The sequence below is a fragment of the Phlebotomus argentipes genome, unplaced genomic scaffold (assembly GCF_947086385.1).
Source record: "Phlebotomus argentipes unplaced genomic scaffold, Phlebotomus argentipes genome assembly scaffold_4, whole genome shotgun sequence".
NCBI classification, from domain to species: domain Eukaryota; kingdom Metazoa; phylum Arthropoda; class Insecta; order Diptera; family Psychodidae; genus Phlebotomus; species Phlebotomus argentipes.
In genome coordinates this window covers 11,459,228-11,471,070 of record NW_026776174.1, presented here as the reverse complement: position 1 = coordinate 11,471,070, position 11,843 = coordinate 11,459,228, and the positions used below count along the sequence as shown (strand labels likewise).

General features: G+C 43.1%; 1 protein-coding gene across 5 annotated transcripts; it reads right to left on the bottom strand.

The window, feature by feature from the left end:
• Nucleotides 1–474: 474 nt before the first annotated feature.
• On the bottom strand, nt 475–8,205 carry LOC132257402 (mitogen-activated protein kinase kinase kinase 15). 5 transcript variants are annotated; one of them, XM_059754283.1, is made up of 13 exons: nt 8,006–8,205; nt 7,670–7,942; nt 5,948–6,156; nt 5,679–5,873; nt 4,055–5,473; nt 2,904–3,706; nt 2,697–2,843; nt 2,386–2,481; nt 2,057–2,153; nt 1,799–1,993; nt 1,585–1,737; nt 764–1,527; nt 475–703 (listed from the first exon to the last, which is right to left on the bottom strand). In XM_059754283.1, the coding sequence occupies exons 2-13, from the start codon at nt 7,713–7,715 to the stop codon at nt 475–477; spliced, it is 4,353 nt and encodes a 1,450-aa protein (XP_059610266.1). In that variant the 5' UTR covers nt 7,716–7,942; nt 8,006–8,205. The 5 variants fall into 5 exon arrangements, with proteins under 5 accessions (XP_059610266.1, XP_059610265.1, XP_059610267.1 ...); XM_059754282.1 differs by having other exon boundaries at nt 7,670–8,205; XM_059754284.1 differs by having other exon boundaries at nt 2,057–2,150; nt 7,670–8,205.
• Nucleotides 8,206–11,843: the final 3,638 nt, after the last annotated feature.

Sequence of the window (11,843 nt, the reverse complement as noted above, 5' to 3'; positions counted from 1 at the left end):
TTTTTTCAATACTTGCATATAATTACAACACATTTTTCTTACAGTTTTACAGGCGAAAAATTTTCTTCTTCTTTTCTTTTTTTACTGATAAAAATTCGTTCCATTTTGTATCGACACTTTTGCCAGTGTGGATAAATTGCATTTTGTAGTTAGGCTTTTTGTCCTTACAAAAATATGTGATGTTTTTCTGTTCTACAGCTTAATAAAAATGATTTACAGAACTTTGCAAGTTCTCAAAGGCACATCACGATCAGGTTCACACTGTCTGCTTCATCATCACATATTCGTTACATTTTGTGCTATTCAGGCTATTCAAGAGAAATCCTTCTGTAGCTGGTAAAGTATTTGTTATACAATTGAGTATAAATGTACACAAAATAATATATAAATGGCACTGGGTTAGAGGCGTTTTGGGGGAGGGCAAAAAAGGGTGGCAAGTTAAGGGGAGGGAAGATTGTATAATAAACTGGACACTTAAAAATCATTCTTCTCGTCGAAACCATTGCAAGAATCGTAATCGACGTTCTCCGAAGACGTGCTGTTGGAGTCAAAACTGTTGCAGTTTGAATTTGAGCTGGATTTCGCCACCAACAATCCATCTGCATTTGAGCTTTCGGTGCGATTTGTCGCCTCTTCTGAGACACTCTGATGCGTCGCTCTGTGATTCTTCAGCGCATTCCAAATCCTCACTTCCGTTCCAATTCTGCAAGACAGCCCAAAAAATCAGCACAAGAGGACAAATTAGTGCTTTTTTGCCACTCACCTCAATCCTATGCGTCGAAGATCATCCTTCTGCAGGCCATAGACAAAGTCCTCGTACGAGAACTCCTCTGCGTGAATCACATTTCTCGCTTGTGTGTCAATGCTGTACTTCAGCAGCCACTCATTGAGTTTGCTGTCCATCTTCACGACATCCACAGGCGAAGGAGCGAAATTTATCCGTCGACTGGACGTCATACTGATCGATCGGCCGAAGTCACTCTTGCCGTGTGAGCAATTCCTGCCCAGAGTGAGTCTCCTGCCGTCCACATCGTCATCAGCGCTTAGCTTCGCTTGGCGCCCATTCTCGCTCAAGTCACTCGAGTAGCCCTGCGAAATGCTCCTCTCCATCACGTTCGCCGTCGTGCTGACTTGCGTGAGGAAGTTCCGCATCACCTCCAGATTCACGTGGTGCTCCTCAACGGCGCCCTTGAGGAAGGTCTGATATGTCCTCTGAGATTCAATGAGCTCCTGCATGAGGCGCACATTCTCCGCCTTGAGCTGACTGTACTCGTCTGAGATGTACTTCTTCTCCTGCGACATCTTGGAAGACTTCATCTTCGTGGAGTTCACAGTGCTGGCGCCGGACGTTGACATGTCTTCGCCATCGTCATCGTCGCCCGTGTCAATCTGACCAGCCAAATTGGCGCCCAATTCCGGCGACAGCACTGTAATTCCCGCCTGCACGGCACTCTTCACGAGATTGTCCAGAGCGAACATCCAGTGAGGCTTAATGCTGTGCGATCGCAGCACGCTGATGACTGCGTCCTGCAATTTGAGAGGAATTTCAGTAAAATTCACACGAAAAGCAACTTTACCACTCACTTGAAATGAATACAGAGCCAAATGCAGATGATCGATGGCAGTTGAGTCAAAGTCGAGGTTCTTCTTCAACTGACTGATGGCATTCTCCAAGAATTCCCTGTTTTGCTCAATGATATATGATCTCAAGGCTCTGATCATCAGTTCCAGGTGAGACTGTAATGAAAAAAAGTGCATTAGAATTGTGTTTCTGATGTCTTCACAGCGCTTTAAACACCTTATTAATCACAATTTCAACTTGATGCTCTTTCACAAGCTTGTTCATCCACACATCGCATATCTTCTCCTCGTCATTGCTCAACACCTTGGACAGAGTCGTTCTTCGCTGCGAATCCTTCTTCAGCATGTAGAAACCATCGCTTTCACTCGTCTCTCCAGAGACACTCTTCGTGCTCGAGCCGGACAATTCAACCTACAATCAAACGCAATCTTTCATCAGCCTTAAATTCCATTTCATTTACATTTTCTCCCTCACCTCAGGAGATAAGAGTCCACCGGAAGATCGCCTGGTTGAGCTGAAAGAACTTGAGTCTGATTCAGTTTCGAGTTCAATTGTTGGACTTGAGATGCTACTGAAAGTAAATATCCAGAGAAATATTGCGAATTAATTTCACATGACATTCATCGTCAGATGCATTATTATATTATTTTGTTGCACATCAAAAGGCAATGGAGAATTTGAACAGACACTGAGTTTTGTTAGTAACTTTAAAAGGAGAATAAAATGCCGAATTGTTTCTCTCTGTACACATTTTTTTTTTCTTTCTTAAGAAGATTGATGGTTTCTCAATGTTTTTCTGTTACCTTAAACTGGTTGTCGCCAGTGAAATTTGAATAGGAGCCAAGTGATTGTGATGTGGAGTCTTCGACGGTGATGTTTTTGTCGATGACAAACAGCTACTGAATATACAAATATACACCATATTTATACAAGTAACGAGAAGAGATAGAAACACAGCCTTGGCGAGGGACTCGTCGCGAGCGTGTGTAGGCCAAATGAGATGTGTTTTATATTGTGTTAATTGAAAGCAAAAGACACGAAAAAACATCTCTCAAGGTGCATTCTTTGGCATAGAGAGCTTCTGCCAGTTGAAGAAACTCTTTTAAACACTTACTCTAGTTCAGGTGTTGTAGGCGTAGCGCAAGATTGACTGCTATTCGGTGAGACACTCTTTGAAATCAGACGCTCAGCTGGAACTGAAACGCTCCTCGAGAGCTCAATGACATTAGTTGCCGGCGCACGAACAGACTTGCGATGTTTGCTGCAAGAAGAGGCACTGATTGATAACACAATCACTCTTCTAGAGTGTATTTGAACTCACTCGGAGAGGAAAAGGTCCTCCAGAAGTTGAGCCGCTGTTGCTCGCTTCAACACATCCACTTCGAAGCATCGCAGGATGAATTTCTTCGCCATGGACGAGAGTTCTTCGGGTATTTCGGGGTGTTTCTTGTAGAAACCCACCTTGAACATCGCCGCCTGCGCCGATCCCAGCTCGATGAACGGCGGCTTTCCCGTCGCCATCTCGACTGTTGTGCACCCAAATGACCACACATCAGCCGCCGGTCCGTAGCCACGCACGCCCTGGTCAATCACCTCCGGCGCCATGTACTGCAGCGTCCCCGTGAACGTCTCCGTCACGGGATTGATTCCCGCCAGGCGCTTCGACGTGCCAAAGTCGGATATCTTCACCACGCCGCTGTACGTGTTCACCAGCACATTGTCGCCCTTAATATCACGGTGCACGATCTTCTGGTCGTGCAGATACTTCAGTCCCTCGAGGATTTGCTTCGAGTAGAACGCAATGGTGGACTCGTTGTCCTTGAGCGGACCCCACTTGGAGCGCAGCAGCGCCGAGAGTGAGCCGCCGGGCACCTGCTCCATGAATATCTTGAAGAAGTTGTCCTCAGACACCGAGCCCAAATACTGCACGATGTTCCGATGCCTCAGCTGACTGTGGAGCTTGATCTCCTCGTGCAGAGGCTGGACGTCGTGTGAGAATTTCTCAGGCACCTCTTTGATGGCAATACGAACTTGAGTATTGAGGTCGCGCGCCGCATAAACCACGCCATAAGTGCCCTTTCCCAGCTGAATCCTCCTGTTCTGATCATCCAAGTCGTATTCGTACTGCAGAGAAGAAGAGAGTGACAAAAATTAGTATTCAGAGCAACTCTAGAATTGTATATAAAAGCGTGAAACAGTTTTCCATTATTCTTATCATTGAATTATAGATTCAAAGAACTAACAATGTTTTGGCAATGAAAAAGTGGTTAAAAAATACATTTCCGCTGTTCTTCTAATGTAAATTGATTGTACATTTGATAAAGTAATTCAAGAATTCCATTTGATGGTTGACAAAAAAAGAAAATCAGGAAAAGACTCTTGATAACAGTTGACTAACTAGAAATCTGTCCTTTTCAGCACGACATTTTTCAATTTTTTAGGACTTTCACCAGTAATTCAACACTAACTCACCTTGATCTGATTGGTGTCCAATGACAGATCGACAAACACCTCCTGATCCACCGTCATTTCCAGCACCATGTCATAGAAGCGCTGTCGACTCGGCACGGACGGGAAGTAAATCTGGAAGTCATCTGAGTTGTGGTGCACGTACAAATACGCACAGCGCTCGTCTCTCTTGTACAAGCTGACGGATTTGATCTGATTGGCGGTGAAGAGGAAGTCGTGCACCTTCTTGCAAGTGCCCTTCGAGTGTGCCAAGCAGATATTGATGATTTGCAGCGATTTCTCCTCCGCGCCCATGTTGACAATCAAGTAGCTCGGCATGTAGATCTTCTGCGGCTCGAGGATGAGTATTGGGAAGCGAATGTTCTCGTTCGGCTCCATATTTGTCGCCTCAATGAAGAACTCCATCCAGAACTGGAAGATTTGCTGCTCCAGACTCGAGTCGCAGTCCTCGGACTTCTTGCGGAAGCGATCAATGAGCGCAATATTGCCAATGGTGGACTTCAAGTACCAATTGGGCGGCTTCAGCTTGAACATGCACTCAGCTGCCTGGATTGCCTTGGCATAGTCCTCGGCCAGCACGGAAATCTCGAAGAACGTCGCCACGTCCCAGTACTCTGTGAGCGAGGGCAGACTGCCCTTCTTCCCAATCAAATTGTTGAGCACCACGCCGACGTGCTGCAGTTCTTCTGTGTTGGAGAAGTCCTTGCCATCGATCACAAGCAGCGTGGCCAGATTGATGCCCGCGTACTCGTTCGGCTGCACCTCGAAGCTCCTCCTGTACCACTTGATGGCATTCCGTAGGCTGTCGATGTCCGTGTGACTGGACTCCACGAACTTGTCCTTGTATATCCGTCCACAGAGGCACAGCATGTCCGGGAAGTGGTTCTCTTTCTTCTCCAGCGCCTTCACGCACGTCTTCAGCGCCTTCTCGCGGTCGCCCTCCTTGTTGCGCCGGTTCAGCGCAAAGGCATACAGACAGCTCATATTCCCCGTGGTGATGTACTTCTGCTTGTTGGGCACCGTCTTCAGGTCGTTCACCAGCTGCACCATCGCATCGTAGTCCTGAATGTCCCGCAGCGAGCACATGTAGCTGTGCACCACCTCGCCAGACACCACATTCGGGTCGTCCAGGCGCTTCCGCATGTTGTGCAGCACCTTCGCCATCTCCTCACCATTCCCAGCATACTGCTCGCGCGCCACCCGCAGGTCCGTGAGGAATTTCTCCCTCATGTGCGCCTTCGACTGTATCTCCACATCCTGCAGCAGCTTCTTCACCCTCTGCACCAGCGACTGCTTCGGATCCTGGGCGTCTTCCGTGAATTTGCCGCTCGTTGGGTTCGTCACAATACACGACCCGGGTGAATTACCTGCCTCACCCTCCAGAAGCTTGTACGACAAGAAGGTGTACGTTCCGCAGGAAATCTATTCCGGGCGAAGACAACACAACTCAATTACTTAGGGTGAAAACTTTAACATGCACAGCAATTACACGATTGCTTAATTATTGAAAGTCTGCGCGAGAGAGAGAGAATTGAAGCTAAACTACACAAATAGCAGTTATTAATTACTTTAAAGCTACAATTACAGGTGATAACGTGTTAAGCACAGTTATTAGTTTTCTCATCACCTTCAGTCGCAGCGTGGACTCCGTCTGTGTGTCATTGTACATGAGAATATTCTCCTTCATGCCGAAACTCTCGCGGACGCCCAAGTGATAAGACAGCGCACTCTGCTGTATTTGAATGCTCAAATCCACAACAGCGACATCAGCATTGTAGAACGTGTCCAACACGTTAATCTCGCCAAAGTCCAGCTTCTCAAACTACAAGGAAAGCGCGCCACAAATCATCACAAATCTGCTCCCCCCACTTGAGAGACAATCACGAGGTCACAAACCTGAATATACTGCAAATTTGCATTCACCAGCGAGCACGCTTGCTTAATTTCCTCCAGCGCAGACTTCCGATGCTGCAGATTCTCAGATTGATGTGTGTCTATAACGCACGCCACGTCCATCCGTGGGCGATTGCTCTGCTGTGTTGTCGTGTTGCCGGACATATCGCTTAAATTGGACATGCTATCCGTTTGCCGGACACTGTGATATTCTGCAGAGAGCATGAGATAGAGAGGGAAATTGTAGATGTTATCAATTTCCTGCCCACATCTTATTGCCATTTCCCCCGCCGGGAGAAATCCCCATTTTTCGCAATTAAACCCATTTCACCCGGAAGACGACATTCTCGCTGTGTCAATTTGCGGACGAGCAGCGGCGTTATGCAACGCTAGACAAAACATTCAGATCAATATTCACAACAATCTCTCAATTGTTCATTCTCCCAGAATGACTCATTTTCACATTCAGCGGATAAAATAACGCCAAAGTGGACTAAATAGTTCCGTCATTAAGTAATCAATCGATTTAAACTGGCCGCTTATCACACGGCAAAATCTCAGCGCTGGTCAAATAAATACGAGATAACTTTCACGCTGTCATTCACGTGCGCCGATAGTTCTTTTTATCATTCACTCCAGCATTTGCATAACTCCTCATAATTTGAATATGTTGCGCTTATGAGACGCCAAAGACTCAGATTTACATTACCAGTTTTTCACGGAGTTTCATTATTATTCCATGCGCTTAAACTTTTTTCTGGCAAAGTTGAGCTTGTTATCCAAATGCCATTTTCTTATCACAACAGGAACATAATTTTGAAACTTTAAAATTATTGCAGTGAAATTTGATTGGTAAAAATGAAGAATTTTTTATCAAATTAAGTCAGATTTATATATGAATAAAAGTAAAGAAATTCTCCAAAAATTGTACTTTTGTTTGAAAAGATTCAATTCTGTTTATTATTAGGATAAATTGAAATTCATTCCAAATACTATTCGGCACACCTAAAATCTCTTCTTTTCAGCATATTTCTCAATTTATTTATGATATTTTCCAATTCAAAAATTAGTTCACGCTCTTAACAATCTCGCTTTCCTATCAAATATCTTCAGTTTAATTGTTGTTTAATTGTTCAGCACAACATTGCTGGGCTAAATTGGCTCCTTTCATCCCAATAAAAGCCTTTTATTTGCAAACACAAGTGCAACATCCGCTTCTCGATTCCATGCGCCCAACATTCGGCCAGGTGAGATTCGTGAGTGAATAAATAATGCTGAGCCCTGACACAGAATGGAGATCATTTTTTTGCCCGCGTCGCAGGAAAAAGGTGGGCAGGCGATGAAGAAACCGCACTCATGTCGCGTACAACAGACGCCACTATTTTCCTAGCCGCCGTGGGCGGCTCAATGAATTACTTTTGTGTTAATTGCGGCCGAGAGGCGATCGATTGCATAACGCGCGATGATCGAACGAGAAACTGATACTGATTCCACAGCATGACAATTGACTGTGTGTGCATTGGGAATGTGATGTGGTGCGAATTTATCTAATCACAGTCGAGCATCGTTGGCAAATATTTGTCTTTCGGAATTCTTCAAATATTTTTCAGCCAAACAATAAATCCCCGCTGAGCCGACAGCTAATGTTGATTTATTACACGCCAAATACAACGCGAAAGTCTGAGCTTCAACAGCCCTTGTGCGGCGAAATTGAATTTCATTTACCTGGAAAGTCCTCCATGGGTGATGCTGTGGTTGACGGCGATGGCATCCTTGGCGGGAAATCCAATTAGAAGATGTATCACAAAGTTGCTGGGGAAACTCGATTAATCTCTCATTGTGTCACTCTTCGCTCGAGGATCTTCAATGACACTCATGAGCACAAAAGGCGCATAAATTGCCACTAATTGATACACGGGAGCCGTGCAAATTTGATGGGGTTCTCGCGTTGTGGTGGAAAAAAGTTGTAAACAAAACTCCAGGCGGTCACAAACACAACTGCGGATTTATCAATCAATTCAATTTGCGCGCCTCGCGCTCGGAATTCAACGCATGTCTTACGTTCAGTCGCACTTTTTCATCTCCGCTCGCGAAATTCTCGGAAATATTTTTTCACCTTTCACACATTGAACACCCTTAATTTCCGCAGGAAGCACACAAATCAGAAACTTCACTTGGCAATCTAGCACTGTGCACTGAAGAGAAGTGAAATAAATGGGAGGAAATTGGGGAAAAATGAGGATATTTTGCAGTGCGCTGCACAGGTAAGAAATATTTTCCTCACTGACACTCCAATGACAGCTCCTTCAGGGGCATTTTTTCCTCTGAACGACGCTAGCGCCGCTGAAAATACCACAAGTGCGGCAATTTTCGAACACAACGGTCGCACAATTAAATTCTGCGAATGGCGAGAGAGACTTTTTGGCGTGTGAAAGGTAAAAATGACACAATATTGTGGGGTAAGCGCCAATTTCAGAGACAAATTGTGTTTCCCAGCACTGATGTTACACAGAGATGCAATTTTGCATGCTTATGAATAATTAAGGTGGTCTTTAGCAAATTAATTGCCAACGCCAAAGAGAAACGCGCGCTAACACATTTTCCCAGACGCTTCGCCAAAAAGGGGAGTTTGAGGCGATGAGTGAGCAGAAAAAAAAGAATTTAACTTATCACAATCATCACCTCGCGAAGGAGAGTTCCTTATTTTAATTTAATCCAGCGAAAATTACGATTATGTCTGGCACAGAACGACACGCAGAATCATCAACGGAGGCGTGAAAATTGGGTGAGGGCGAGAGCTTTCCGGCTTTTCCCCTTCGGGACAATCGTGATGGCGAGGCAAAGACCGAAATTCACTTGAATTTAATTTCGGTTCGAATTAAAAGTAAATGTAAAGTGGTTCCGGTATTAAAGTGTGGTGTAGACACTCAACATTTCCTCCCTCCTGTAATTATTATCAATTTGATGTTACACAATCTCTCCTTTTATATTCATGCTAAATTTTTGGCTTAGTGATTGTTCTCTAGAGGCTTTTTTCTCTTCTTTCTTTCACTCTGTGCATTTTCTTGCGGCCAAATTAATTTGAAACACGCACTTTTCATCGCATAACAAGCACAGCTAATGAGGCAAATTCAATTGCCTGAGTGTTTTATGGGACAAAATACTTGCGGAAAGTGTGAATACACTTGAGTCCATTGCGAGACTCGTGATTCCTTTCATTATATCTGGTAAAAATTGTCTGTAGTTTTTTTCAATTGACACAGTATTTGTTCAGATTCTGGTAGGAATTGTTCTCTTTATCTACAGCCCAGAGTCCTCTTGAAAGACGCCCACGAAGGATGATCTCAGACCAGCTTCGCCAGCAGCTACCATTTTGAGTGTTCTTACGACAATTGTCTTTCTCCAATTGCTCAGGTTTAATTGTTAAGAATCATTCTTATTGTTTTGAATAGTTTAATTGGCAATACGCAGACGTTCAGTACAGAAGTCTTAACTAAGTTTCTCAACCCTTTTATTGCTCAAAAGTGGAAGAAATTCTTTGAATTCTTCATGAGCATCTTCAAAACAGAATTGCTGGATAAATATTAAATCATGAGCATGACTAAAATATCATTTCTTTACCTTCTTTCTCAGTGAACTCTTTGTTGAAATTGCTTAACAATTTGCCAGTTGTTAAAACTCAAGTTTCAATACTTTATTCATTACACGTTCTATGAGGATTTCCTCCGTTTCAGCACAACTTTCTCTCCCTGGATAAGAGACATGAAAAATGAAGAGAAATTTCGGTAGTTTGAGGAAAATTCTGAGATATTAAATAACACTAATAACCCTATGAAAAGTTCACTCAAACTTTCGCATAACTTTTATATGTGAAAAGTTCTGTGCATGAAACTTATAATGTGTTAAATTATGTATAGGCAAATTTCTGATGTAATTTTATATGTTTTACATCAGCAGACCTCTCGAGTTAACCCTCGGAAGTGAGGAAAAGAGATTCCGTGTACCTGTTCTGGTAAGCATGTGAGAATTAATGGAAAACAACCACTGAATTTCCAAGAGAGTGAATATATTATTGGCACATGGGGAAGATTCTGAAAGTCTGTCACATTTGATGGCACGTTGTAAATCACTCGGATTCGTATGAAGGGTTTCAGATTATGTTTGAATCGAGCCCAGTGTGGAAGTATTCAAAGTATTTCAATTAAATCCCAGTCGACGCATTTCGGGCTGAGTTCAGCGAGGATTTCAGAGAATGAGTTGATGGGAAAAAAAGACAGACGCTGTGCATAAATTTCAGATGGCAATCAGTGAATGTTTGCAAAATATAATTGAGCCAAATTAATAGGAGAGCTCGAAATTTTATATCTCATTATCGCATGCATACAGAACTGTGTTGACTTAAAATATGTGCACAATGTTGGAAGAGCTCAGTTGATTTTAATATCATTGTTGAAATTGCTGGCCACAGAAGCTATTTGCGAATGAAATGAAGTTGAAAATTTATTTGGTGAGAAAAGTTTTCAAACAAAATGCACAATTTGAGCGAAGAGAGCGGCAGACTTTGTATGGAAAAGATGAATAAAGTGATTATATTTCGGTGCTTTTTAAATGCCTTTTGTTTGAGTTTCAATAAATTCGCCATATCGACTCGGAAGGGAAGTTTTGAAATTTCATGGAACTTTCCTTAAAGTTGGGCGGCGAGAGATGTTTTCGGAATGTTTAGCGCACAATGTAAATTTGCATTTAATATCATGTGGCGGAGGGAAGATTAGACTGAAGGTATAGTGATAAATGGGAAATCCCAAGCAGACGCGCACCTTCTCCCAAATATATTGCCAAGCATCCGCAGTGAATCGCTCTGTATCACAGTGAATCGATTTTTATTGAGTTCCATCTGGTTTCACGCTCAATTTCACATGAAGACCCATAAAAAATCCCTAGAAATGACGGGTGAAGAGGACGTGCTAAATATCTGTCTAAATGGTTGGCCAATTAAGTCTCATCTCCGCTCACTTTGTGATCTTTACGCTTCCGTGGAGAATTTTCCGGCCGATATGATTAAAGGATGAGCAGCGCTTACTGAGCGCAAAGTCGGAAGTTCACTGAATTCCTGCCACGGATGATTGAGGACACGTGCAGCAAAAAGTGAACAGGAAGACTCTCTCGGCAACAAGAACGGGAGCAGGTGGAATATTTCTCAAATTAATTGGGCATTATATATCAGCGGAATAAAATATGAGGCGCTCGCGAACAGTTGTAAAGCGAAAGCACAAACTTCCTAGACGCGCGCGAGCTTTTGCATAACTCTTCGAACCTCTCTTATGTGTGTTTATTGAATTCGTCCGCCTTTTTGCACCGCATCGAGAGTTTGCGATATAATAAATTTAATCTCAAATTGCGGACTCTCTTGCTGCGGCTAAAGCCAGTTCGAAAAAGAAGTGCCATCAAAGTCAGGTGAGACAAAAGGAATTAATTTACTCTCCAACTCGATTTTGCACCTGCTCGGCGCGTATTTCTTTCTTTTTTTCCTGCTGAGATTTTGCTGCTCGCCAACTCAATTTGCCAGCACGCTAAGAAGAGCGGTTTTATTGTAATTGATTTTTTTCACCAATTAACTTCTCTGTAATCCTCTTTCACCCTTTTGCAGCACATTGACACACTTTTACTCAACTCGTAATATTTTATACAATAACGGGAATGTTTGTAAAAATATTGTTGATGTTTTGGAGAATAAATTCCGCGAATATCCCATAAAATCACATTGACGGCGTCATTTTTGCCATGTGTGTATTTGCAATGCATCAAATATTTTTCTATAATTATCAAATAAAATGAATTTATTGCTCTGTTTTCAGAATGCACTATTGAAAACAATAATGAAAATGAAAAATTGTAGTGC

Excerpts from the sequence above, each read along its gene's own strand:
- LOC132257402 (XM_059754282.1), bottom strand. The coding sequence starts at position 7,715 with ATGCCATCGCCGTCAACCACAGCATCACCCATGGAGGACTTTCCAG. Across the intron at positions 1,994-2,056 it reads GTGGACTCTTATCTCCTGAG|GTTGAATTGTCCGGCTCGAG; the intron begins GTGAGGGAGAAA and ends GTTTGATTGTAG. Across the intron at positions 704-763 it reads CTTCGACGCATAGGATTGAG|AATTGGAACGGAAGTGAGGA; the intron begins GTGAGTGGCAAA and ends GCTGTCTTGCAG.